At 56.6% G+C, this 27,438-nt stretch overlaps 6 protein-coding genes across 6 annotated transcripts; 3 read left to right on the top strand and 3 right to left on the bottom strand.

Annotated features, from left to right (window-relative positions):
- Window positions 1-693: 693 nt before the first annotated feature.
- On the bottom strand, window positions 694-2,266 carry E0L32_007885 (uncharacterized protein; the record flags this gene model as incomplete). The annotated part of the gene is made up of 2 exons (XM_031142679.1): window positions 694-1,456; window positions 1,515-2,266. The coding sequence occupies 2 exons, from the start codon at window positions 2,264-2,266 to the stop codon at window positions 694-696; spliced, it is 1,515 nt and encodes a 504-aa protein (XP_030993177.1).
- A 5,044-nt stretch (window positions 2,267-7,310) lies between these two features.
- Window positions 7,311-8,153, top strand: E0L32_007884 (uncharacterized protein; the record flags this gene model as incomplete). The annotated part of the gene is made up of 1 exon (XM_031142678.1): window positions 7,311-8,153. The coding sequence occupies one exon, from the start codon at window positions 7,311-7,313 to the stop codon at window positions 8,151-8,153; it is 843 nt and encodes a 280-aa protein (XP_030993176.1).
- A 2,609-nt stretch (window positions 8,154-10,762) lies between these two features.
- Window positions 10,763-13,412, bottom strand: E0L32_007883 (uncharacterized protein; the record flags this gene model as incomplete). Its single annotated transcript, XM_031142677.1, has 2 exons — window positions 10,763-12,878; window positions 12,934-13,412. The coding sequence occupies 2 exons, from the start codon at window positions 13,410-13,412 to the stop codon at window positions 10,763-10,765; spliced, it is 2,595 nt and encodes an 864-aa protein (XP_030993175.1).
- Window positions 13,413-13,833: 421 nt separating this feature from the next.
- E0L32_007882 (uncharacterized protein) lies at window positions 13,834-14,746 on the top strand (the record flags this gene model as incomplete). Its single annotated transcript, XM_031142674.1, has 3 exons — window positions 13,834-14,067; window positions 14,352-14,611; window positions 14,674-14,746. The coding sequence occupies 3 exons, from the start codon at window positions 13,834-13,836 to the stop codon at window positions 14,744-14,746; spliced, it is 567 nt and encodes a 188-aa protein (XP_030993174.1).
- A 368-nt stretch (window positions 14,747-15,114) lies between these two features.
- E0L32_007881 (uncharacterized protein) lies at window positions 15,115-18,957 on the bottom strand (the record flags this gene model as incomplete). Its single annotated transcript, XM_031142673.1, has 9 exons — window positions 15,115-15,288; window positions 15,352-15,398; window positions 15,693-15,973; window positions 16,340-16,401; window positions 17,016-17,227; window positions 17,289-17,550; window positions 17,610-18,758; window positions 18,822-18,859; window positions 18,930-18,957. 9 exons carry the CDS (start codon window positions 18,955-18,957, stop codon window positions 15,115-15,117), a joined length of 2,253 nt encoding a protein of 750 aa, XP_030993173.1.
- A 447-nt stretch (window positions 18,958-19,404) lies between these two features.
- E0L32_007880 (uncharacterized protein) lies at window positions 19,405-26,919 on the top strand (the record flags this gene model as incomplete). The annotated part of the gene is made up of 6 exons (XM_031142672.1): window positions 19,405-19,511; window positions 19,561-20,599; window positions 21,209-24,856; window positions 25,398-26,074; window positions 26,121-26,217; window positions 26,281-26,919. The coding sequence occupies 6 exons, from the start codon at window positions 19,405-19,407 to the stop codon at window positions 26,917-26,919; spliced, it is 6,207 nt and encodes a 2,068-aa protein (XP_030993172.1).
- Between the last annotated feature and the right edge of the window lie 519 nt (window positions 26,920-27,438).

Raw genomic sequence — 27,438 nt, 5'->3', positions numbered from 1 at the left:
TGGTTAATATTGTGCCAGTGAAGGATGACCTGTTGAACAATGACTATAAAGGCTATGATGCTCCACCAGGACATGATGTAGAGGTTTTCCAGATGAAGGTAGAACTAGCTTGATCTATATTATATCATCTCTATAAGCTTTAGGCCGACAGGGCCAGGGCTCTATACGATGATAAAGGCGAGCTGTTTCATCTCTACCTCTATTGCACCATATATATCCTTCACTTTATCCAACTCCTGCTTCGTGAAATCTTCTCTCAAGTCTCCCAGATCCAAGATGAAACACGTTATTGTGTTCATTGTGTCTTTTCAGCTGCGTCTAACTCACAGTGGAACTCGCCTTACATGTAAAAAGTTGACTCAGAAGCAACTTATATGAGTAGATAGAGATGTTTCTCTGCTGTTGTTTGGATTTCAGGTAACTTCAGTCTAGTATAGATGCAGAGCTTGAGTTGTTTTCGCTAAACATGAAAACCAAACATCAATGATAACATCTCTGAATAGAGAATAGGATAAATAAAGCTGAAATAGATGGACGGAAAGGCCCAGATAACGATTGGCTTACTCAAGAGTGACAGCCACGTGCCCAAGTATCTACCTTTCCATTGTAAGTAGGCTCTAAGCCTTTGTATTTGAAACCCCCAACGACCATACTTTTCGAGGAAACTCCCCCGAAGTCTAAGTGAAAAACATCTCACTTCTCGCAGGGCCAGAAAGGGCCACGTTTGCCGGAACCGTCGCTCAGGCGCAGGACAATATCCTTCCAGTTGCCCTTGGGGCAGAACGGAACGTCCCAGTAGCCGGGGAACCGCACGCCCTTGGAGAAGTAGTCCATGGGCTTCTGTTTGCCAATGTCCTTGCCGTCGGCCTTGTAGCCATTGCGCCCCTTCTTCTTGTAGCCCTCGTGCACCGACCGGACGACGTCCTCGACCTTGATCTTGCCCCACTTCTTGCCATCGAGCACGTCGTGCGTGCCGCCGGGCAGGGGCTCGAAGAAGTCCTGCTGCGGGCACATCTCGTCGCCGAGCGGGCGGCAGTTGAAGGGCTGGGCGCTGAGGAGGTACATCCAGACGCCGTCAACGCAGACGCGCGTGCTCTTGGCCGTCTTGTCGGTGAAGGCCTTCTTGGTCATGCCGCGCTTGTCCGAGCCGCACTTCTCGTCCGTCTCGAGCACGACGGGGATGAACGCCTTCTTGGGGCTCATGCGCCAGGCCTGGGGGATCATGCGGCCGTAGACGAGCGTGCGGATCTCGTTGCGGAGGTCCTCGACGTTGACGTTGAGGTTGTTGTTGGGCATGAAGGCGCCGTTCTTGAGCAGGTTGAAGAGCTGCTGCTTGTAGTTGCCTTTTCCGCTGAAGATCTTGTCGGTGTAGTCTGAGAAGGCGTGCATGATCTGTTTGAAGTAGATGTTGGCTTGGTCGGCCATTTTGTTCTGGTTGCCGATCTCGCTCGTGGGGCTGTTCGAGACGGTTAGAAAGCATATCTTGGTAGTTACTTTGGCTACGCAATATTTACCCCTTTAAGTTGTCCTTGTTTGCATTCAGAATGTACGCGATGCCGGCGTTGGCACTGTCCTTCATCAAGCCACGCTGGTCGCTGCTCAGCAATGGCCCGGTAGTGATGAGCCTATTGAAGACATAAGCCGAGCTCATCGAGGCAGCAAATGCGACTGTGTCGATGATGGTCTTGAAGATCTCCAATGCCATGTCGGGCTTCTTCTTTGGGCAGAACGTGTCCATGAAGGGCCCCAATGAAAATTGGAGATCCGACCTCGCGGTATCGGTAGCCGAGTAGGCATTGAACAGGATCTCGTGCAGGGTCGAGATGGAGTTCATCACGAAGTAGATGGCCGGGGTGGAAACTTGGTCGCACTGGACGCCCTCGTTGCACTTCTTGCTGGTGATCTTCTGGCAGTCCCAACCCTCCGGGCCGTGGAACATGTCCGAAATGTACTCCACGTACGGAATTCTCGCGCTCTTCTTATGCGCCTCGTGATAGTTGCCGGCCCAGATAAGGGCGTTATTGGTGTCGAGGGCTTTCCACCGCTTCTCGGAAGGGTCGTTGGCACTGATCACGCCTTTGTCTGTACATTCCTTCTTCGCCCAGGCGGCACCAGGGGGCAGCGGAACCTTGGCTTTGGGCTTCCTGGGAAAGATGACAGCGGGCGAGGTATCGTCCCTCGAAGTGACGCCTGCGGAATGCTCCGCGGGATATGCCAGAGCATCCCCGATGAGGTGAGCGACTAGAAAAGCCCCAAAGACCTTCATGTTGCCAGGTAGATCGTGATGATAGTAATTAACACTGAGGGCTATGCATATGCTTTTGTCTGGGTCGCCATGAAACGAGTAGAAGTCAAAACTTGGACGATGCCTTTATATGTATTGTCGCAAGAGCCGTGACTGATTGACGAATACCATCATCTACCCATGTCGACATAGCTCACCAGGGAAAACCTTTCGTGATCGACGTAGCACTCTTTACCTGGTCCCTGCCTTCACGCCACAAAATGAAGTTGAGTCCCCGGTTCCTGGAAGCATCTATTCTCGGCGTGCGGCAAAGAAAGACTGTGGCCCACAAGATCCCGCCACTGGTCCTGTTCGAGAACATCTTGAACACCGACTGTTCAACTGGCCACGATCCTACATCTCGTAGCGGCTTAGCTAAGCGAAGATGCCCTAGTCCCTCCTCTATTGCATGAGATTTAATTCGCGTTGCGAACTAGTACAGTTGACACTGTTGCAAGGGATCCCGAAGCCTTGTTCGGAGGATCACAGATCGCTGGTTGAAATAAACTTGCTATTTCCACCGTGGCGAAGTCAAGTCGGCGGAAGTGGAAAGTTAGGCTGGTCCACTTGCGCGATCCTCTATCGATCGAGACTCCATTGCCATCCTAGATCAACATCAGGCTTTACCTGGTCGATATTCTTGACCCTGAAGACTGTGCCGCCTCGTGGGTTGATGGCACGAGCTGGTTGGTTCCACAGCTCGGGGTGGCCCCCACAACGATCTGTATCCAACAGCTGAAAGACATTCTAATCCCGAGTCTTTCTAGTACAAGTATGTAAATAAAAATTATCTGGTGATAGGGTAGCATTCGTTCTATGCTTAATCGCTTAGCTCGAAATGCAATCTCGGTGACGAGCTCTGCCAAGACGCACCTGTCGGGCCACCGCCTCGGGCTCAACCGAGAGTCATAGACTTGGCGATCTCTCCCCAGAATACACATCACATTGTTCTTATTTTAACTCGTTTGTTTCAAGGCCGTATTTCACACCGAGTCAGGTGCTGTTCCACCGCCAAGCCGACGAGCAGTGCCTCTTGTGTCTGTTATGCTAGATGATCTAGACTCTTTGCAAGCCGATCAGTAGACATCACGGGATAATTACTTCCCATAAACTACAAGGTGCACCATGAGCACCGATATAAATCACTGTGCCGCATGGCTAGATGCCCATTACCCGCAACCTAAGAGAGATACGCCCCAATCGTGCTGCAGTTAAAATAATACAAGTTCTTTCAGCCTCGGCCAACTGCTCCTGGTATATTGCCTTTTCATATGGACGCTTGCGATGATATCGGAGGCTAACCTGGATTACAATACCTGTTTGGCTCATCATGTGGAGAAGAAGCTGCGTCGAGCCGGTGAGTTTTTCTTCCGTATCAACAGCGTCAGGGGGGCTCGGTTGGAGCCATTCTTATCAGCGGGCATACCCAGGAGGACAATCACCATATCATTGCTGATTTATTACAGACATTTCTGGCTCCAAAGAAATAAAACGGCACTTCCCTGTGTCTTCAGCATTCAGGTTTCTCGGAAGCATATTGAGGGCCAGGGCTAATATTCCAAAGCATACACACATGCTTGTTTTAAAGACTGACACTTTGTCTTGTGACGAGAGTTGCAAATCACTCAAGATATTTTCCATTGAAGCGGCGGAAAAAATGGCATTAATTCTTGTAGGAGCAGTCATGATCTCGTTCACACTAACGAGGGCGACGAATAGTCTCCGGCTCTGTCGGATCGTCTTTGGGTTGTTGTAGAACGCCTGAATGTGGATTGATAAGCTGCATCCCCATAACTTTGCTGTTTATGAGTTCTAATAGGAAGCGACCTGCTGCAGAGAAAATGGCCGTTTAACCAAGGCGGGATTATTCAATCTTGACGGCCATACCCTTATGAAGAAGGGCAACCAAAAAGCCTCCGTTGCGACTTGGTCTCACTGGGGAAGCAAGATTACCATGACCTGGGTGATACAGCACTTTCAACACCATTGCTCATTACGGCAGGGTACCGCCGTGTGTTGAGCTAGTTCATTCATCATAGTTTGAGATTATGACAAGGATCATTACAAGACCTAAGGTGTCACTGATGCGCCTTGAGACCGGCCTATCCATGCCCGACGAAGTCCTGAAGCTGGGGGGCAGATTCTTAGCTGATATTACGCATGCTAATAGTTACTTGAGACTTGTAGGCTGTGCAAGAGCGGTTACCAGGTTTCATGCAAAGCAAAGAAACGACTGGAGATGAAAGCAGTCGCCTAGGCAGACCAAGAGAGCCTCCAGGACTACCTAGAGCTACTGCAGCTGGACGCTCACTCATTGTCGGCAAGGGTTTTCTGGGATAGTCTAGGGGATATCTGACATAGGGGCCGGAGCAACCACTGCACGACGAAGCGGCGCCTATGCAGCCGATGTTCGATCCAGCGCCTACAGAAACCTGGGATTACTGGCTGTCGTTGGCGGATGCTGGCGACATGGATTTGTTCTGGCGGATAACTTGTCTCAAGAGGGAAAGACGGCCATCCATGCAGCTTTGTTGGCAGAAGCGAGATGAAGGCGACGACGAACCATGGCCTCGAGCTTGACGCCATTGCCGCCGTGTTTGACACGCTGACGGCGTTTGTCCACTGGGGACCCAATAGCGCGAGCGGTCTGGCCCAATAACCAAGCCCAACGGCGGCTCATGAACCCGGATTCTGAGGCCCAGACAAGAGGCGTAGGCGCTTCTCGACGGGCGGTCGGCTCCACGGGCCTTTGCATGTCACGATCTTGGATGGTGGCTACCAGAGGTTTATCTTCCACTCGTCGAGCCTACATGAGCGACTCTCTTGTAGGAGCGTTGAGAGCCTCTGGAGGGTGTTAGGCTAGCAAGGATTGAGGGAGCGCTGCCACCGATGTAGCACCTTGCCGCGCGCTGGATGAAGCAAACTGGCCAGAAGCGCCGTAGTAGGGAAATGAGGGGAATGGGAAGCTCGCGAGAAGCTCTCTGGTCCTTGTTGACGGCGTCAACTTGGAGTGCTTGATTATTCGCCTTGCATAACTATATATATGTTGGCACTTTTCATGCTCTCGAGCGGAAATTCCACATCCCAACACCAGCATCCGACCAAGTCTCACAAACGGCTGTGCCGTGCGATCTCTCCTCCGCTTCCCCATCTTCGTCGTGTTCAATCTCAAATATTTCCCGGCCAAGCTCCGCCGCAACGATATTTGTCTCTTGCGGGGAAAATCCAGCCACTGCGCCCGAAACCACACAGATTGCCGCTTTGCGTTGAGACTCGAGGGCGCAGAACACCCCTCTGAAGGTAGGCACGACCGACGCGGCCAATCAGAGGGCGCAGGTCGCCCCTGCCCAAGCCGGCACCTCGGAATGGCGCAAATGGAAGGAAAGAAGGATTGCTAAGAATAAGTTAAGCTCACAGGTACTTTGACGTGACGGACGGCACAGACAACGGGATTGTGCCACAACGGCCAATCAACGCCCAGAAACCCCCCTGTCGGTCACTCCTGGCAGGCGCCTACAGCGACCAACCCGTGGCTTGCTCCTTCCCTCCCACTGTCACTCGGGCTGGGGCCTTTCACACCCTCCCGTGCTTCCCTCGAAGAAAGCGTCGGCCTGGCCTCCATCGTCTCCAGAGACAGCCCTGTTGCAGAGTGCCATCACGATCATTGATTGACCCAGCATCAACCTTTCATTGCATCACCGCGCCCGCAAGGCCGATCAGCTGTCAGCCTCTGACCGGTTCTGCTCTTTTGCCCCTCACCCGCGCATCCCTGCTCATCTCTCTGTGTGATCCGGTATCCGCAGACAGCACATTGGTCTCGTCTTCAGCACCTCCTCCAGGTCAGCACTTACAGCAGCTTCCAGTTGCATTAGCACCGTCAAGAAGTACCCGCCCAGGGACCCCTGCCACTGAGCGGGCCTCGTTAGCGCCAACCATCCAAACCGCCGACCACTCTTCACCTCCTGTCAAGTACCGGGAGCTGCCAACGGCCCCCAGGCACGTAAGTTTGCTTTCCCCTGTCAGCCCAGCCATTTAGCGATAGCCAGAGAGAGGAGCCAGGCAGGCAGGCTGCTGGCGCGAGCACATGGGCCTCTGCGCCTTGAGCATCGGCACTAAAGCATCTCATAGCACACTGCCAGCCGCCTGGCCCAATCGTCACGCACTCGCTTGTCAGAGCTCCTCGTCTTGCCGCCCGTCTGGCTCGTCCCAGTGCTTCTCCATCACAGCAGCACCTTGCCTGTGTGCCCGGAAGCCCGCCGCCTGCACTCCCTCTTGATCTGGTTTGACCACGTCAACCTACCCTCCTCTCCGCTTCTCTGCGCGCGAGCCAAGCTCCCAAGCCTGTCTAGCTGCCCGGACGCTGCCCTCGAGGGTGGGAAGCAAACAAGGAATCAGCTGGGACTGATTCTGTCCAGTGCTTATTCTCGCGAGCTGCGAATCCTCCAACCTGGCACGCCAGCCGACCCCAGTAGGCGAACGGGAACGCTCCGCCCTCTGACACGAACAATCACGACCCCTGTGCCGCGCTGGGCTCCTTCACACATCCCCACCCCCGGCGGCATCTTGTTTCTCTGACACACCCTGGGCGCCTTCTGTCCACTGCTCTGGTACCACCTTTTTTAGAACTTCTGTGACTTCCGGGACTGGGTACCCTTGACCTCGTCTACCCACCATTGAGAGCCCTCTCTCAGACCTCCCCTCGAGGTACCCTCCAGCAATCTACATTTCTCTCACCCTGCACCACACATCATATCTCTTGCCTGGCGTCTACAGCCCATTTTTACCGCCAGGACACTCTCTAGCTATCGCTATCATCCCCGACGTTCATATATTGCTGTCACCCATTCCCATCCCACCAGCGTCCTACCTTCCTCCCTCCCTTCCCCCCGCACTGCCATCTCTTGCTTGCCTTAGTCACCAGGGCAAGCCGACTTGTCAGTCCAACCTGAAGGTATTTCGAGTCATTGATTTGACTTGACGACTATCGATACTTCTAGGACGGCCCTCGTTCTTCTCATCTCCCACCATGCCTTCTCATAAGCCAACCCTCGCTCTGACGACCCCCGTCACGGGCACATTCCCCCCAGATGCTCTCAGGTCGGCCATGTCGAGCAGGACTCCGCTGTCAGCATCTTGGCGCGAACTGCCCTCTGCGGGCCTGCCATCGGCCGGCATCGTCTCGCCGCATCCAGGATTCGTGGCGGTCAAGACGGAGGAGAAGACGCCCATCACCCCGCCTCTGGCCTACATGGACTTCCTCAAGGCCATGTCCGTAGGCAGCCCGGCATTCCCGAGCCCCAGCATGGCCAGCCCACCTTTGACGGGCAAGCACCCGCTGAACCGGACCTCCACTGCCGGGTCTACGTCGAGCAATAAGACGGACACGAGTGCGTCATCGGAAGACTCCAACGAAGAGGAACGCGACGAGAGAGAGATCGAGAGCGGGCCGTCTACGGCGACCAGCGTGTCCACGGACGTATCATGCAATTGTGATCCCATTCCAAAGTCGGCCAAGGCTGCAGTTCCTGCTAGCCCCTTTGCAAACTACCCTCTCTCAGCACCCCTCACGGGACCGGCGGCATTCCCCAGCATGAAGATCCCTCCGTCACCCATCACAAATACCGACTCACCAGTGCGGTCGCCATTTAGTGCGAGGTCAGTCAAGTCGCCCTTCGATTGGGAGGCAGCCCTCAAGGCGAGGAGGTACGCGGACGCCAAGTCAAACCATAGCTGCGGCAAGTCGTCATCATCGAGGACAAGTGTACGGCATATCCGAGAGGTCGTCACGCGGACAGTGACCTACACGCCGAGAATGCAGGCCGCGCCTAAGGGCAAGAGGAGGAAGGTTGAGAAGGAAGCCGAGGCTTAGGCTACACGCCGGGACAAAGATTTTTCGACAATCACGTATCGTCAACAACAACAACAACACCACCACCACCACGTTTCTTTTGTCTATTCACATGCCATACTGCGATGTGTGCGAGGAACGCTTCTCTACCGAAGCTCTCGCTCACTGCCTCGTGCTACCAGAATCTACATGCAAACAGAGCATACGGCTCGGTTCTGTCATGTGCTGGTCGCATTCCAAGAAACCTGCCGGCAGAAAAAAAAATTCGGTACTCTACGACATTCACGCAGCGAGAGGCGCAATGATGGGAAATATCAAAGGCATTTAGCAATGGCAGGCAAGATCTGATTTTGGGTTTACTTTTGTGGGATATGGCACGGTGTTCAACAGGCGTTGCAGGCGGCGTCATTTCCAAATGCGCGATACCAAGGGGGGTTGATCTGGGAAGGATTAAGATGGAATGGAGGGGGAGGGGGGAGGAAAATGGAACTCGTATGCCTCTGGGCATGTACTCGTAACTGTCATGTTTCCTCAGGCTTGAATAAACAAACTCGGACTTATTAACAACTCCTGCACCATGCCTAGCTTGTTTATTGTTTGCGATTTAAAAGTGGAGGGGAAGAAATACACGGCCTACATGGGCCATGTTGGACGGCCGGCCCTGTCGAACGGCTACAACGCGACCTGTCGAGGCGGCCTCACGCTGGAAGGGGTTGGTCATAGGCGTCGGTGTCGCCAGGCCTGCTGCTCCGAGAGCTCTCCGTGACCGCACCTATCATCTCGTCGCGCAGGTGCGCAGAGCATCCCGGGTCCCTTCCAGGCAGCACAGGCTCAACCCACCTTTCTCAGCAGTGTCTGCTGCTGGACCAAGGCAGATCCTGAGCAGGGGGGCGAAGGATGTGTGATGTGCCCTGCAAGCAAGAATGCATCTCTCTCACTCTCTCTCTCTCTCTCTCTACGGAGTACCCTACGGTCTTTTGCCCGCATGCTTCGCCCGCAGGTTTTCCGTCCGCTCTTGCGCACGACCAAATGCTGGTGCCAGCCAATCGCCGCGCCGCACTCCGTCCTCAGTGTGACCCGACACCCCGGCACCCGCATGGTACTTAAGCGCCCGGTGGATGACCAACGGGCCAATCAGCCGTCCGGGTTTGCCTGGCCGGAGACTGGGAACAGGGCGGTAAAAAAGAAAAAAAAGTTTAGTGTGTGGGGGATGGAATGGATGATGGGCGCCCGCTTTTTTTTTGTTCTTGCATTTTGTGGATACACACCACATCCCCGGTCCCGGCGGCCCTATTGGATCGGGGGCTTAAGCGCCCTGCCACAAGGGAGGGAGGTGGGAGGAGGAGAAGGAGAAGAACGGAGAAGGGGAAAAAGGAGGGAAAAGAAAGAGGGTGTGGCAGCGATGGCGGGCAGGGAGCTGTGGGCAGGTGATTTGCTGCGATACTATGCGGTGCATACGATGCGAAGTACATTGGTAGGTTAGGGTCTTTTTGATGTGTGGTGTGGTGGTACGTGGGACTTACGCCCGGTTTGTATGAGGGTGGGGAGAGGAAAATGCGGATGGGGAGAGCCCTCGATGGAGCAGCGTCTGGTGTTTAGTTCTGGCCGCCTCTTCTGATGGATGGTACGGGAGAGAGGGGACAGGATATGGTCGTGGGCCCTAAACGGCTCCCGTTCCATGTCGCTGTGTTTGTGCCCGCGCGGGCGGTGATGATGCCGGGTGTGACGTGCAGAAAAGTAAGGAGGATGGAGGAGGAGGGACGGAGCGGGCCTCTTTTCCTGTACGTGCGTGCGTGCGTGCGTGCGTGCGTGTGTGATTTGCGTTGCGTGAGTTGTCACTTTTTGCAATCTGTTCCCGAGATTGTGACTTCATCTACACGGGCAAAAAAAAAAAGAAGGGGAAAATTAACAGACACCATCGCTCGTTCCGACTTACTGCGGGACGAAAGTGTCGATTGGGGGAAATGAGCCAGATGATGTTTTGGCATGGGAGATTACGACGCGGGGGACAATGGTCGTTCAGCAAACGAGGTGTGCTAAAAATACACATCTTCTAGAAAGTTTCCTGCGCTTGTTCCTCCTGGCCACTTACAGGCTCCCTCTTTTGCTCGGAAACACCTGGTCCCCTGGGACATTTGCCGTACCAACTGGCAGCTTTCCTTGGTAGGCGTTCTCAAAACGGGATACGGAACGAGTGTCGAGGCAAGCTTCTTGAATATTCTTTGCCATGCGAGCCCAGCGAGAAGTCCTGGGTGAAGTTGTGTGAGTACGCTCACACCTCGAAACAACAAGTTCCGAAACCTGCCCTCAGGTGTGTGTGCCTTGCGAATGGGAGAGCACCCGCGGTCTACACCCAGAACAACCCCAACTCTGAAACAACGACGCACAAGGTGTCCCACCGGCATACCCCAGAACGTGCAGGAACGCCCAACATGTTTCACAGTAGAGAACGTAGCTTCTCGTTTCACAGTGTTTATTTTTGTTTCTCAACTCCCTACCTATCTCCTCCGTGGCACCGCCTACCGTGGAGAAAGGGGGTCGGGCTCCTCGAGGGAAACACCCACGAACGAACCGAACCTGCAGCCAGGATCCTGAAACCAGCACACATGTCTGTCTCTACCCCGTAAGTGCTAGTCCAGGACCCTGACCTCCTTGGCAACGGCATTGCACAGCGCGACCCTCACCCCGGCCCCGGTCAGCACGTGTATCCACAGCCTCTGCGTGTCGCTCAGCCGGTCGTTGGCGCTCTTGACCTCGGCGAACATGCACTGGCCACGTGACGACGACGACGACGACGACGACGACGACGACTGGTGCTGCTCGTCGCCCTCACCCACCCCGTCCCCGTCCTCGAGCGTCGTCCGCCACAGCACGAGGTCCGGGATCCCGCCGCCCCGCTGCCCGTACTCCTGCGCCATGACCTTGCACACCGCGGCCAGCGCCTCGCCCCTGAACGCCCCCGCCAGCTCGGCCAGGTCCTCGAGCTCAAAGTCCCAGCTCAGGCCGGCGACGCAGGTCCTGCGCTCGCAGTGCTCGGCGTACACGCGCCTCACGATGTCCGGGGCCGCCCCGTTGGAGATCTCGACGAGGCGGCGGTTGGCCTCGCTGGCGCGCGTCGGGTAGAAGGCGTCGGTGCGCAGGTCGAGCGGGCACGTCTGGTACGCCGTCTGGAAGACGTTGGGCACGTAGACGAAGAGCACGTCGTAGAAGAGCAGCGCGAAGAGCGTGCGGATGATGCCGCCCTCGGCGTGGTAGCCCTTCCACCCCCGGCCGCGGTAGTGGCTGAGGCACATGGCCTCGACCGAGCACTCGCCGCCGCCTTCGGCCTCGTCGACCCAGACCGTCTTGGTCGAGGGCCCGCGGCCGAGCTTGCCAGCGGCGGCGGCGGCGGCGGGCTCGTCCTCGCGCTTGATCTGGATGCCCTCGACCGTGTGCTCCTCGGGCTTGCGCAGTGTGACGTGCCCAAAGTCGTGCTGCAGGCGGCGCGGGATCCTGAGCCGCCGCTCGAGCTTGACGAGCCGCCGCTGCAGGTCGTAATGATATATAAGGTGGCAGTCGCGGTCCTCGAGTGCCTGCTCGCACGTCCGCACGGCGATGCGCCGCCAGTGCTTCTTCTGCTGCTCCGGGTCGGCGTACCCGGGGCTCGGGTCCGCGTCGTACATGTAGTGCTCCTCGAGGAGGGCCTTGCGCTGGTACCACGAGCCCCGGCGGGCCATCTGGAAGAGCCTCTGGTCGAGGAGCTCCGACAGGAGCGCGTGCTCGCGCTGGTACTCGTGCAGCCGGCCGAGGACGTACGCCGCCTTGTGCGCGATCCGCGTGTACGAGTGCGCGGCGTTGAAGCGTCGTAGATAGCCGCCCTCGTTGAACTCGTAGACCTGCCGCTCCTTGCGCTCCTCCTCTCTGAGCAGGGCGCGCCACCGCGAGGCGAGGCTGTCGAAGATCTCGAGGATGCGTCGGAAGCCAGCCTCGCCCGGCGGCCCGTTGAACTCTAGGATCTGGTCGACCTCGAACTCCATCCTCATTGCCTGCTCAAAGTCCAGCAGGTGCTTCCGCGACAGGAAGATGTTCGAGGAGCGGCACACAATGTACTCGGGGAAGTTCCGGCGCGAGATCTTGGCCAGGATGATGGTCGTCAGGGACTTTTCGGTCCATTCGGTCGACCGGTAAAAGACTAGGTGCACGCGCTCAAAGAGCTTGAAGACGGAGGGCGAGATGCGGATGCAGGGTCCTGTGATAGCTATGATCTTCTGCAGAAAATGAAACCTGCGGTTCGAGTCCTGCCCGGTAGTTGGTTCCGGCGTGTCGCCTTCGTCGCGGGTTCCTCTCGAATTTGTCGAGTCGACCGTGCTTGATCGACGCAGGCCCAGAGATAGGAGACCTGCTTGTTGCGAGCTCATCTTGACGAGAGCCCGCTGCAGCTCGGCCTTGTTCTTTCCCTGCACCCTGGCATCCTTTGCCACCACTTTAAGCTCGTCTAGACTTAGAAGACTGACGGCCTCCTCTACCGTAGTGATATGATCTTCAGATGAGTCCGCAAAGGTAAAAGAGTCGCCCAAGTGCCAGTCTTGCAGAGACACACCGGCAAGGGTATCCTCGCTCGACTCGACATCTGACACGGTGTCTGGCAGCTCCCGCCGTTTCTGGAGGGAGAATATAGCCTCTTCAGGACTAGATATGTCAGAATAGTACCCCAACTTCTCGGACCGATGCCATGCAGACGTCTTCCGCAGGAACAATCGGACATAACTGTCAGGTTAGCAAATGTCACTGGACTGGTAAGAGGCTGTGATGATACACTCACAGATACTGGGCCTCATAATCCAACGCTCTCCACTCTTCGAATACGCGCTTTTCCTTTTCGTCAAACAAGTGCGCCTCATCCTCGAGGACAGTGTCGAGCGCAAGGTTGAAGGCATCGACGTAGATCGAGCTCTTGCCCCGCACCCACTTCCTCGAATCGAGGCGCGAAGCGTCGTCGTCCTCTGTGGCACTCGCCTGCGAAGCCCTCATCATCTCGTACTCTTCAATCGCCTCTTTGTCGGTGCGCACCGGTGGCAGTGATGTCTCAAAGGCCGTCTGGTGTTCATCGTCGCCACCGAGGCTCAACATGCTGTCGTCTCCGGACGCAAACTTTTCCGGGTCGTTTCTCTTGGACCGGACCGGCCGCCCGTCCGCGGCCTTGAAATCGCCCTCATCTCCGGACGAAGGCGCGGACTCCTCCGTTCTTGGGCTTTGAATGCCATCTTCCGTCTTCAACCTCTTGTGCGGCCGCCCCTCCATGGGATTTCTCGTGTTGGACACGTCTGCTAGCGGTGTTCTCTGCCCTGGCGCTGACCGAGGCCTACTGCCAGATCGCTCCATTACACACGCAAGATACGCACCGGTGAAGATGGCGCTGAGGTCTCATCGAAAAGAGGTGGAAAGAATGTCCAGTCTCGTGTGGCCGCAGATGAAAGGACTCGCAGTGACGCGCCAGTCCATGTAGGCCTTTCCCGGTCTCTGACGCGTTATCACGGGACTTCGCGGCTCCCGCCTTTAGTGGATTTTAGCGGGGGAGACGTCCGCAGCAAGTCCACCACAGAGCTTGCGGAAGCTTCAATCTGGGACTGGGCAACACCGAATGTCCATTCGGTCCAGTCGCGCGCAAACGTTCAGCATAGCGCCCAATTGAACTCCCATCCACCGTGTGACGACGGCATAGATGGCGATCCAGACACCCGAGCAGGCGGAGCCGACGCCCAGCTCTGCGGCCGCGAACGCGGAGGAGATGGCCGAGAGGAATGGCAGCCAGGCGACCCTCGGCGCTGCCTCCGTAGGTCTCGCTGGCACCGCGGCGGCTGCCATGTCATCACCACTCGGGGCTGCGGCCGGCGAGGCGGCAGATGGAAGTGTCTCTGCGGACGTCACGATGGTGGACGCGGCGGAATCGGCTGCGGTAAGTCGATCTGTCTCGCGCCTTCACTGTGTTTTCGGTTTGATGTTTGAGGGTTCCCACCCATCGAACCTCCCTCCCTCACAATCACTTCAGCATCAGTATGAGTTGAAAGCAAACCTGGCCCAGGCTTGCTTTCTCCCACACACTCTCGCCCCTTCCCTCTCCCCTCCAGGCTTCTCTTCCACCGCAACGCCACCACCATCTACCCATCTCCGCCAAAACCTCAGCAACCACCCCTCACCTCAAAGCATCCTCAGCTAACATTCGTCTCGACTGGTCCGCAGTCCCCAGCACCAGGCGGCCTAGCAAACTCGTCCGCACCCTCACCGCTGCCAGCGCGGACAAGCACGCCGATGCGCAACACAGCCAACAGCGAGCAGCCCGGCGGCGGCACGGGCTCGAGAGCCGCGTCGGCACACCCGCCCGAGCCCGGCTTCACCATGCCTGCCGAGGCGCCGGCGCACGGCGCACCCGTCCGGCAGTACATCAATACCAAGGTCACTGGACCTCTGCTGGAGGGCATGAAGCTCATTGCCAAAGACCAGTAAGTGACCTTGTCTGAGCAGGATGGGGAGTATTGCTCGGAATTCTGACGCGTTTGGCCAGGCCTCAAGATCCTCTTCGCGTCCTTGGAGAGTATCTGATTCAGCGTTCCAAGGAACTCGAGGGAACAAGTTGAACAGCAGCCATTCGGATTATGGTCAACCTGGAGGAGTGTTGGTTCTTACGGAAGGGAAAGCTCGGCAAGGGTATGCCGATTAAAAGTAGCTACGAAAAGTCATGGGGCGTTCTGTCGGCATTATATAACGGTCCACTGTTTTCTTTCCTCAAGATACCACTTGTGTTTAGGGACGGCACGAATTCATCGTTCTTTTGACAGATTTGACGTTAACTACCATGGACGACCCCGGTCGGGCCTTGGGTTGTCTAAATGCAAATTTCCTGTCCCCAACGCCGTGACTTGACATCGACCAGTTATTTTCCCCCGGCTCAATGCCATGCAGTCCAAGCCCAAAACATGCTTCGCAGCAACCAGACCACGCACGCTTATGCGACAATGGTGCTGGCGGTGGCGCTCTCGTACTTCCAGGTGGGGGGGAGAACACCGACGGTCTTGTAGTAGCGGGACAGACGGTGGATGCGGGACTCGATGAGAATGAGGCGGAACTTGGAGTCCTTGTCCTTGCGGTTGCGCTCAAGGTGCTTGCGGACAGCGACAGCCTGGTAACATTGTTAGCGATAATGCACACACATAGACGTTTTCCATTGCCAGCAATAGCTCACCTTCTTGATCAGCATGTACAGGTCCTCCGGGAGCTCGGGGGCAAGGCCTGTTAAAATCTCTCTGTCAGTCTTTGACCAAACAGAGGCAAATGTTGATGTGTGGACATATTCCGGCGTCGAACGCCATTATGACGAAGCGCACGCAAATGGTATCGTTTGGTGGCTCGGAGGGAAAAGGATTGTTCGATCATCGCAAAGCAGGAATTTCAACCCGTACCATTGGACTTCAGGATTCGCAGAATCTTGTTACCTGTATCGCGCACCCATAGTCAGCAAAACAAGCTTGTCAAACCCGGCATCGCTCGCAATGCGACACCAAAACAGAGCCTTCCAACACATACCAGTGACAATCTTGACCTGGGCAATGCCGTGGGAGTCACGCAGGACAACACCGATCTGAGAGGGAGTGGCACCCTTCTTGGCGAGCTTGCAGATCTGGTCGACGACCTGCTCGGGGGTGGTCTTGAGCCACGAGGGGGCGTTGCGAGAGTAGGGGATGGCGGAGGCAGAAATGCCCTTTCCCTTGCTGTGAAGACGACCCATGTTTGCGGCTGGTGGTGATGCTGTCGCAAATGTTGAACTTGGTGGTGGTGATGGGGAGAAGTTTCGGAGTCGGGCTTCACTATCACACACAAAAGAGCTGGCGGCGTGCGAAATTTCCAATTCGTGGTGGGCTGGAAAATTTTCGCTTAATTAGGGTCACGCTTCTTATTGGCCCATCGCGCTCAAGCCCTTCCTTTGTTTCTGGGAAAGCTTCACGTGATATCAGAGTGCTGACTAAGATCGTCATTATCATCCAAAAGGTTCCACATCCGATAAGCCGCTCCATCCTTGAATTTGCTTGAAATTTTATTGCGAGCCCATACTTCTACCATCAATTCTCGTATCTTCCCAGTATGCTCTCCTTGTCTTGCACTTCATCTGCAAAGACAAGCTCGACGGCCGTCGGCGTTGACCTAGTCCATCGGCCGTGCCATTACTGACTCACATTACATCTAGCTGGCTAGATCGGTCATTCCATTTGTCGGTAAGCTCACCCTTTCCATCGTTCTGCACCCATGGAGTTGTACGTGATGATCAACAACCTCTTTTTACTTATTCTGGTACCTCTTATGCTAGAGTTCTTTGAACTCAATGATTGAACTGGACTTCTGACACTCTCCTACCACAATTGATCCTTCTGGCATTTCTCAGTATTTGTAAGAATATGGAAAGCTAACATACGGATCAGAAGGTTAACCCAAAGCCTGCCCTTGTGCCAGTCGGACCTCCTTAGCATATCAGAATACTACAACTGTCTTTGAATTCCATGTGGTTTCTTCATTCTTGCTCATGAGACTCACTGCCTGTTTCTGCCCTCGTGTGATGTTGTACAAAATTACCACCGCCAAACTCTGGAAACCGTGCCTGCTCGACGGCCGATGCTCGGCCAGCTTGCGGCAGCGAAGCGCAGCCATCGATTGGTTTTTACTATCAACCAAGCAGGAACCATTTTGACGACTCGTAACCATCTCTTGTTTTGCTAGAAGAAATTGACATGCCCAGTATCGCTCCTCCACACAACGGTTGCCTACCAAGCTCCGACCTCGAAGTTCTCCTGGACAAGAGGTTGTCGGATTAGCATTCGTCAGACGGGGGTAGTGGAGGATACGCGAATAGCTTACCTCGGGGAAATATGTCGCCACGACGGTTCTGTCGGCGAATTTGCGTCCGGCCAGAGCTCTCAGGGCCTTGGTACACGCATCGGTGGTGTCAAACTTAACAAAGATCTTACCAACACCAGCAGATTGTCGGCTGCCTCCGACGGGCCTCGGGACCTTCAGCTCCAGTATCGTACCGAACTTGGAGCACTCTTCTCTGACGTCGTCGCAAATTTCTATATGGAACCCGTCAGAAGCCATCCAAAAGGCATAGAACAAATCTTTGGTGTTGCTTACCTTCATACTCGTCATTGTCCATCAGCTCGTCGGCCGTGACCATGTTCAGCAGCTGGAGCACGCGGCTAAGCTCAGAATCCGTAGAGGTGGTGCCGGCAAGCATGGACATGGCATTGACGCCCATCTCAACACCCGCCACCTGTGTGATACCGATGCTGGCCTTCTTCACTTTGAGTCTCCTGTCACCAATCTCCATGCCGTTGAGTCCCTGTATCGCGATATCTGTCGACGCCGGGTCTACGTATTCGCAGAATGCAACTCCCTGTGCACTTTGTCAGCAGCCTGCACCTAGTCAACGAAAAGTCATGACAGTGAACTTACCCGAGATTCTTCCGTGCTCCGGTCTTTGGCGAGGGAGAAAGCCTTTAGCTCGCCAAACGACACCAGCAGCTCAGTGACCTGCTCTTCCGTCAGGAATGGCGGAATGCTTGAAATGCTAATCTTATTAGGAGTATCGAGCACCACGCTGGAGACGACTCCTGGCTCGTAGCCACTCTCGTCGGCAACGGCGGGAACGATATAGTCTTTGGGTCGCCGAATGACAAGACCGGCGCCGGCCCCCTCCGCCGTACCGTTGGCACTGTCGTCTGCCTCCATCGTGATACCATCAAAGGCAAGAGCGACGGTAGCGTCAGATGAGCTCCTAAACTCAACGAGCGCGAACGACTTGTCGCCGGAGATCTGGCACATGACGACGGGGTCGGTGCTCTCAACCATATTGAGCCCGCCAAGCTGCAGGTTCAAGAATGACATGAGGCTGTCCTCGGTTGCCGAGGGCGGGAGGTTCGAGACGAGGAGCCGCTTCGCTTGCCGCGAGTTGCCAGGCTTGAGAGCGGCGCTGTTGACGGTGGTGCCTGGCGCGTTGTTCATAAAGGCCTGGAGCTTAGTAGGATCCATGGCCTGCTGGCGGGGGGCGCCGGGCAGCGAGAACATGCCCGAGAGCTTGGCCTGCTCAGCGGTCACATTCTCGTAACCGGGCGGCTTGATGTCCCACTGCGTCAACCTCCTCTTCCGCTCGAGAATGGGGACCACATCGGTCAGGTCGGGGGTCGGCTCGCGCTTCTTGGGCGGAGGGGAGGCGCTGCGTCGCCTCTCGCGCTCCCTGTCATGATCTCTATCCCTGTTATCCCTACGCCCACCTCGTCGGTCGTCCTCCCGGTAGCCGCCTCGTCTGTCGTCGTCGTCACGGCGCGCGTCACGCCGTCCGCCGCGGTCTCGGTCCCAGGGTTCCCTATCCCGTCGGTCCGAACCACGGCCCGAGTAGCGGTCCTCGCGTTCGCGGTCTCTGTGGCTGCGGCTCGAAGAGTACGTGTCGACTTCGCCTCCGCCTCCGCCTCCACCTCCACCTCCGCCGTCACGGCGTGAGCCCCGAGACCCGCGATACTCGGGAGAGCGCGAGCGACGTCGAGGCCGGTCGCCCCGGTCGCCCCGGTCGCGGTCTCGTCGGTCCTCACGATCGCCTCGCGAGCCCTAAAATGGCATGTCAGCCGGGGCTGCATGAGATGGGTTGGGCGTGTGATGGGGATGACAAACCTGATAGTCGCGCGAGGAGCCGCCGTGGCGACCACCGTCTAATAATTCGTGTCAGTACAATTGGGTGCGACTTTGAGAAATCGCAACAGGCAGAAGGCAGTGGCTCACCTCGGGAAGAGTAGCTATCCCCGTTCATTTTTGGTAATATAAAATGATGGAGAAAGCGATATTGACGGGTTCACAGAGCGTGATTGTAATCAACCACTGAAGGCTGAGGTTGGAGAGAGAGATGGACTGGCCAAAATCTGCGCGAGGCTGGAGCTTGGGGAGGTTTAGGCACTAACCGGTCCCAGACTAGCGTCGTGCAGACCCCTGGTCGGTTCGAGAGGAGGCCCACTAAACCCACTAGGTACCTAATATCCAAGAGCTGGGCGTGGCAAAAGAGCTGGAGCCAGCTCCCTTCAGTGCCCTCAAATTGGTACTGCAGCAGACAAGGCATCCCTTAGTTAGATCAAGAGTTGGTTTCGATGGCGTCTTTGAATCAAAACTGTGAGATATGAGCACTGGTGGATTTCAGTCGATACGAGAGACTCGACTGTAAAAATCTAGATATTCTACGCTTTCTCCCTCTGCCATCCCACTGATGGCTGCTGAGTGGCGAAAGCTGCCGCTGGGCCTGGCAGAGCTCTGTATCGATACAGCTCTGCGCTGTGGGCAGTCTTTTAGGTGGAAGCAGATCAATGATGAATGGTAAGTCGTCCGGCCCGGCATTCCAACTCGATTCTGATCCCTTGAATAGGCACTGTTCATTACGAGGCAGGATACTGTCGCTCAAGCAGGATCCCACTCGCCTGTACTACCGGGCAGCGTGGCCTGCAGGGTCTTCGCGAAGCCTCATACGGACACAGACTGAAGAGCCTGGGGACAATGCACCGGTTGACGATACCGAAGACATTGTAAAGAGCTACTTTAATCTGCAGCTCGACCTCCCCACACTGTATGATCAGTGGTCGAGGGACGATGCCAACTTCAGGAAGAAGGCCCCCAAGTTCAACGGCATCCGTATCCTGAACCAGGATGCGTGGGAGGCTCTGATTGCGTTCATCTGCAGCAGCAACAACAACATTTCGAGGATTTCGCAGATGGTGCACAAGCTATGCCTGCACTACGGTCCGTTCATAGGCAAGATTGGCGACGAGGACTTCCACGACTTTCCGACGCCCGAGGCTTTGACAGGATCCAAGGTTGAGGCGCACCTCCGAGAACTCGGTTTCGGGTACCGGGCCAAGTACATTGCGGACACGGCGCGGATTGTTGCCAAGGATAGACCGGCTGGTTGGCTGCAGAGCCTGCGAAACCCAGACAGCCCGGCGCTTGGTTCCGGCGATGCAAAGCAGAACCCGGATGCCACGTACAAACAAGCACACGAAGAGCTGCTCCAGCTCAGCGGCGTCGGGCCCAAGGTCGCCGACTGTGTTTGCCTGATGGGCCTCGGATGGGGCGAGGCCGTTCCCGTCGACACACACGTCTGGCAGATTGCCGTAAGGGACTACAAGTTCGGCAAGGCCAAGACAAAGACCTTTTCCAAAGCCATGTACGACTCGGTCGGGGACCACTTCAGGCAGCTTTGGGGGAGGCACGCCGGCTGGGCGCAGTCCGTACTGTTCACGGCGAATCTCAAGGCTTTCTCTGACCGCCTGGTGGCGAAAGCAGAGGAGGGACCAGCCGTAGAGATAAAAGAGGAGACTAGGGTGACAGATGCGGTAGTCGAGTCCAAGAAGAGGAAGACAGTCATCACAAAAGTGGAAGACGACGACACTGGTACGCGTTTGACGGTGGTAAACACCGTGAGGAGGAGTAAGCGCAGGAAAATATAAGAAGCAGCTGCATGATTACACGAAACAGAGAGTCGCCAGTAAAGGCAGTCTTTGTCCAAGGCTACCTTGGGTGTTGTTTCTCATAGGTAGCCATCATATCTGGTCCGAAAAGAGGAACCAAGGGCTTCCAGCCGTGACAATAGCGCACATTTGCAGATAGATGTCTGAAGCTTGAGGTATTGCGGTATCACTTTTCAGAGGTGCTTGTGTCTCGGGACAATAGATTTCAATGATCAGGATCAACCACAATACTGCGGTGCTGCAAGGACAACTGGATGAAATACACGTATCAAGAGCTTGCCGGCCCGCGATGGTGGATTAATAAATCAGTGAGTCCAGTTTGGTGAGGGTGTTTAGGCAAGTGGGGCAAAAAGCATGCTAACAGGCAGCGCAGCAGGACGTGCAGTAGTACAGAGGCAGCTTTTTCCAGCCTCGCGACCTTGCGGCGAAAATAATTTCAACAACCATCCATCCATCCATGCAAACCCCGTGAATCATCAAGCTTCGCACGCAACGGCGTGTCCATCAAACGGAGGGTGCTTCCACATGACAAATTGACTATTGATGTAGCCGAATCACTCCGCAATCATGTCGGACGCCGATTTCGAGCAGATCAAGAAGCTGCAGCAGGAGCGCAACGCTGCAGCGGCGGCCAAGAAAGGCTCCCGCACCTTTGATCCTGGCAACCAGCGTGCTGACTCGTCGACAAAGGCCAAGCTGAGCGAAGCCTACGACACGGATCTCTACGACCGCGATGCCGGCGACAAGTTCTCCGGCTACCACACGTCGCTCCCCATGGTCGAGGGGGATGATGACGAGGACATGGATGGCGCCGACAGCTCGCGGCGGCTTGTCGGCCAGTATACCGCCACGCGCGCCCAGATTGACGAATTCGCGCGAGGAGACGGCGTCGAGGAGGATGACATTCTGGCTGGCCGCGGCGAGCGCAGCAACAGGATCACCGACCGGGAGACGGACTACCAGAAGAGGCGCTTCGACCGCGTCCTGACACCGACACGGGCCGACGCTTTTGCAGAGAATCGCCAAGCAGGTGCTGCCGACGGCGAGAGCTACAAGGACATCATGGACAGGCGGGAGCTGGAACGTGAGGAGGAGAGGATCCAACGGGCGATTGAGGCCAAGCGGAAGGAGCAGCCAGCCAACGGTGATGTCGTTGAATATCAGGCTACGCTCAAGGACGGAGACAAGGAGAACGACGATGCTGGCTCCACCGAAGCCGTCTCCGCTGGGCGGAAGCGCAGAAAGAGGTGGGATGTCGCGACTACAGACGCTAAGGAGGAGACACCACAGCCCGAAAAGAAGCGATCCCGGTGGGACCAAGCACCTGCTCCTCCAGGCAGTGCCGGCGACGAAGCTCCCAAGAAACGCTCACGCTGGGACCAGGCGCCCGTAGCCTCCACTCCTGTCGGCGGACAGGGGCTCGCGACGCCCATGCACCCATCTCAGATGGCACCCACCGCGGCGGCGCCTGCTTTCGGTAACGACCTGAACGCCCGCAACATGCCCCTGAGCGATGAGGAGCTGGACCTTATGCTCCCTGGTCCCGACGATGGCTACAAGGTCCTCGACCCGCCTCCGGGGTACGAGCCCGTGCGGGCTCCTGCACACAAGATCATGCAGACGCCGGTACCTACGAGTGGTTTCACGATGCAGGACCCCAACAGCTCCCGTATGACCAGCCAGCAGATGCCCAAGGAGATCCCAGGCATTGGTGACCTACAGTTCTTCAAGCCCGAGGACATGACCTACTTCGGCAAGCTCACCGATGGCAGCACAGAAGACAGCCTGAGCGTGGAAGAGTTGAAGGAGAGGAAGATCATGAGGCTTCTCCTCAAGGTCAAGAACGGAACGCCACCCATGAGGAAGACTGCGCTCCGTCAGCTCACTGACAACGCACGCAACTTTGGTGCCGGCGCGCTCTTCAACCAAATCCTCCCGTTGCTGATGGAGAAGACACTCGAAGACCAGGAGCGGCATCTGCTGGTCAAGGTTATCGACCGCATTCTGTACAAGCTCGACGATATGGTTCGGCCATACGTGCACAAGATCCTGGTCGTTATTGAGCCGCTGCTCATTGACCAAGACTACTATGCCCGCGTCGAGGGTCGGGAGATCATTTCCAACCTCAGCAAGGCCGCTGGTCTCGCCACTATGATCAGTACTATGCGGCCCGATATTGACCACGTGGATGAGTACGTGCGAAACACCACCGCCCGAGCCTTTGCCGTCGTCGCGTCGGCGCTCGGCATCCCCGCCCTTCTCCCCTTCTTGCAAGCCGTGTGCCGAAGCAAAAAGTCGTGGCAGGCACGCCACACCGGTGTCAAGATCGTGCAGCAGATTCCCATCTTGATGGGATGCGCAGTCCTTCCGCATCTCAAGCGATTGGTAGACTGCATTGGTCCCAACCTGAACGACGAGCAGACCAAGGTCCGAACTGTCACATCCCTGGCGATCGCCGCACTTGCGGAAGCTGCGAACCCTTATGGTATCGAGAGTTTTGATGATATCCTCAATCCTCTCTGGACCGGCGCCCGCAAGCAAAGGGGCAAGGGCCTGGCTGGCTTCCTCAAGGCTGTCGGCTTCATCATCCCGCTGATGGACGAGGAATATGCCAACTACTACACGAGCCAGATCATGGAGATCCTGCTCCGGGAGTTCTCGTCACCCGACGAGGAGATGAAGAAGGTTGTGCTGAAGGTAGTGTCGCAGTGTGCGGGCACGGAGGGCGTCACCGCGGGCTATCTCAAGGAGCACGTCTTGGACGAGTTCTTCAAGTGCTTCTGGGTTAGGCGGATGGCCCTGGACAAGCGCAACTACCGACAGGTCGTCGAGACCACTGTCGACATTGGCCAGAAGGTCGGCGTCAGCGAGATCCTGGAGAGGATCGTGGCCAACCTGAAAGACGAGAGCGAGGCCTACCGCAAGATGACGGTGGAGACGGTGGAGAAGATTGTTGCGTCGCTGGGTGCGGCGGACATTGATCAGCGGCTAGAGGAACGCCTCATCGATGGCATCCTGTACGCATTCCAAGAGCAGAGTGTCGAGGACATCATCCTGCTCAACGGCTTCGGCTCGGTCGTCAACGCACTCGGGACCAGGTGCAAGAGCTACGTGCCTCAGATCGTCAGCACGGTCCTCTGGCGCCTCAACAACAAGTCGGCCACCGTCCGACAGCAGGCGGCCGATCTCATCTCCCGCATCGCCATGGTCATGCAGCAGTGTGGAGAGGACGCGCTCATGGGCAAGCTTGGTGTGGTTCTCTACGAGTACCTCGGCGAGGAGTACCCCGAGGTTCTGGGGTCCATCCTGGGCGCACTGCGCTCCATCGTCACCGTGGTCGGCATCAGCCAGATGCAGCCGCCCATCAAGGACCTTCTGCCGAGGTTGACGCCCATCCTGCGCAACCGACACGAGAAGGTGCAGGAAAACACGATTGATCTTGTCGGCCGTATCGCCGACCGCGGGCCAGAGAGCGTCAACGCGCGAGAATGGATGCGCATCTGTTTCGAGCTGCTCGACATGCTCAAGGCGCACAAGAAGGGCATCCGCCGTGCCGCCAACAACACGTTTGGTTTCATCGCCAAGGCCATCGGGCCCCAGGATGTCCTCGCGACGCTACTCAACAACTTGAGGGTGCAAGAGCGCCAGTCGCGTGTCAACACGGCCGTTGCTATTGGCATCGTCGCCGAGACCTGTGCGCCTTTCACAGTGCTGCCGGCTCTGATGAACGAATACCGCGTCCCGGAGCTCAACGTCCAAAATGGCGTCCTGAAGTCCCTGTCCTTCCTGTTCGAGTACATTGGCGAGATGGCCAAGGACTACGTCTACGCCGTCACGCCGCTGCTCGAGGATGCCCTCATCGACCGCGACCAGGTCCACCGGCAGACGGCGGCGTCCGTCGTCAAGCATATCGCGCTTGGCGTGGTCGGCCTAGGCTGCGAGGACGCCATGGTCCACCTGCTCAACCTGCTCTACCCCAACCTGTTCGAGACCAGCCCGCACGTCATCGACCGCATCGTCGAGGCTATCGAGGCGGTGCGCATGGCCGTCGGCCCCGGGCTGGTGATGAACTACGTCTGGGCCGGCCTCTTCCACCCTGCGCGAAAGGTGCGCACGCCGTACTGGAGGCTCTACAACGACGCCTACGTGCAGGGCGCGGACGCGATGGTGCCGTACTACCCTAACCTCGAGGAGGATGTGATCGACAGGGGGGAGCTGGGCATTGTTCTATGAGGAGAGGTGATGTATGCTGCAAACGTTAAGGGGATTATGAGACGAGGAGTACTGTGCTAGGCTGAGGCAAAGCCGCATGCATGGCCTTTTTTGGTTTGGAAATGGAATGTACCTATAGTTAGCTGTACTTGAAGCATTACAGGAGTATAATGAGGATTGAGAATAAAAATGGGAATTGTCCAGCATGATGAGCATGAGTGTGTCACTGATGCGAATGATATGGCGTTCTATTCGCCTGCTTGCCTGGCTTGGTGATTCGGGGTGTGACTAGATCGGCCGAGCACTCCGTCACATGTGAACTGGCCCCGCCCCCACACCACCTAACCACCGTCACAAGGAACCAAATAGGGCATTCTCTACTGGTCAGTGATTCTTCCATTCGACTTCACACACCAGTCAGTCATCAAGATTCAGCTCTTATTCCAAACCACGCTCCAAGCAAACCGAGAAACTTGAACCGCACAAGCTCGTCGTGAAGAACAATCCATTCTTATCACATCATCAGTTTGATCTCCAGGCTCCCGGCAACCTCGCCATACCAAACCGAAAACTCACAGACAAACCTTCCGGTCACAAAGAAACCGAAAAGAAACCTCGAGTCACCACAGCACCGCGCAAAAACACCATGAAGTCCAGCGCCAAGTCCAATCAGTACCTCGCCCTCTGCATTGAGCAGGCCGCCCTCTCGCCCCTGCGCTTCCGACACGGCTGCGTCGTCGTCAAGGGCGGCAAGGTCATCGGCCGCGGGCACAACTCGCACGCCGCCGCCGCCCACGGGTCCGCTCGCGCCGCCCGCAACGACGCCCCGCTCAGCCTGCACGCCGAGATGATGGCCGTCGACTCGGCGCTGGGCGCCGCCGGCCCGTCGTCGATCAAACGCGCCGCCGACCTGCCGGCCGATACTAAGTCGAAACGCAGGCGCCGGGCCGGCGCCGTGCAGAGCTACGTCGAGCGCGTGTGCCGCGCCGCGGCGCTGGGGCAGGGGGTTCAACGGCAAGAGGAGGAGGAGGAGCAACCACAACAACAATGTGGCGGTGGCCAACGAGGACTACAACGACAACGACGAGGAACCGCCGGCCTGGCTCAGGTACACGAGTGGCGTTTTGAAGCCGCTGCATCTGGATGCGACGGGTCGGAACCAGAAACAGAATCGGAACGAGAAGAAGAAGAATCTGAAGAAGAGTAAGGGGGGGCAGCAGCATGCAAAGGCACAGATCTCTACTACTAGCTCTCCGCTCGCGACCGATGCGGCAGATACATGCCGTCGAGGTTCCTGCTCGGCGACGGAGGGAGCGTCTAGATCTTCGTCGATGTCTCGCGGCAAGGTATGTTCATGGCACTTCTCGCTACACCCTCCACTAGATTTCAAGAGCTGACATTCGATACAGAGCAAGACCAAGGCCCGGGACGCGGATCTACCACGGATAGAGTACAAGCTCGTGCCGACAGCGGCCCAGCGATCCAGCTACGGCGTCCGAGACCGCATGAAGCATCCCCGGCTCGTCGGCGCAGACCTCTACGTCCTCCGCCTCGGACGGACCACTACTTGCTGCACTTCATCGGCTTCTCCCATAGCTACGGCTACCGCGCCCGATGACAAGTCACCGCCAAGAGCTCCGCCATCGCCCACCCTCTCGTCCGTGTCGACGTGCTCAACGAGGTCGCTGCACGACGAGCTCGTCACCAAGGAGAGCCGCATCGAGACCGCCGCTGCCGATGCCGGGTCCTCATCCGACGAGGGCATCACCGCTCCTTATCCCGTTGCCGAGTCTCGGCCGTGCTACCGCTGCCTCTCGTACATGCACGCCGCCGGCGTCAAGCGCGTGTTCTGGACCAACAGCATGGCGGAGTGGGAGGGCGCGAAAGTGCGCGACCTGATCGACTCGCTCGAGGGAGTCGGCGGCTCGACGGCTCCGGTGAGAGGAGCTGAGGCGGTTGAGAGCGGGGGTGGTAGTGCTGCTCATCATGACAGGGTGTTTGTGACGAAGCATGAGGTGCTGAGGCTTGTGAGGCTTGACAGCGGTTGAATGGGCGATTTTTATCACAAGGGCCGCTGTCTTTATCTTTCTCTGTTTAATATCTCGTTTGCTTTTGGAGCACGGAGGTCTTAGCGAGAAGGGCACGAGGGAAGGAAATCCAGCGGATTAGTAGAGTTAGTAGAGTAATAAAAGAATTGATCGATTACTTCGAGGAGTCCCATCCTGTCGTTCTAGATACCGAGTACATCCCACACTATCTATTCAAACTCCACATGGATCCTCAATGCACGGTATGGCTTTGTGTTTCAGTGCCGTAGTCGTTGCACGTTTCTATAACCAGACATCAGAATCTACAACTAGCTAGACAAAGGCGGAGGTGGCTGTTTCTCTCACAATTTTCTCCATCAGCAACCTCTCCTCCAAACGAAACGACAATCCTCACACTTGCCTCCGTTGATATGATACAGTTCTTCAACTCAGTTCCCAACACAATCTCTCATAGACAGGCATCCATCCACCAACTTCTCAATGCTGCTGAGAAGATCAACACCCAGGGGGAAATCTTTT

The sequence above is a fragment of the Thyridium curvatum genome (genome assembly GCF_004353045.1).
Source record: "Thyridium curvatum strain D216 chromosome Unknown NODE_49_length_306705_cov_73.659816, whole genome shotgun sequence".
Taxonomy (NCBI): Eukaryota; Fungi; Ascomycota; class Sordariomycetes; order Thyridiales; family Thyridiaceae; genus Thyridium; species Thyridium curvatum.
The sequence above is the reverse complement of the archived record's forward strand: the minus strand, read 5'-3'. Positions and strand labels throughout refer to the sequence as shown.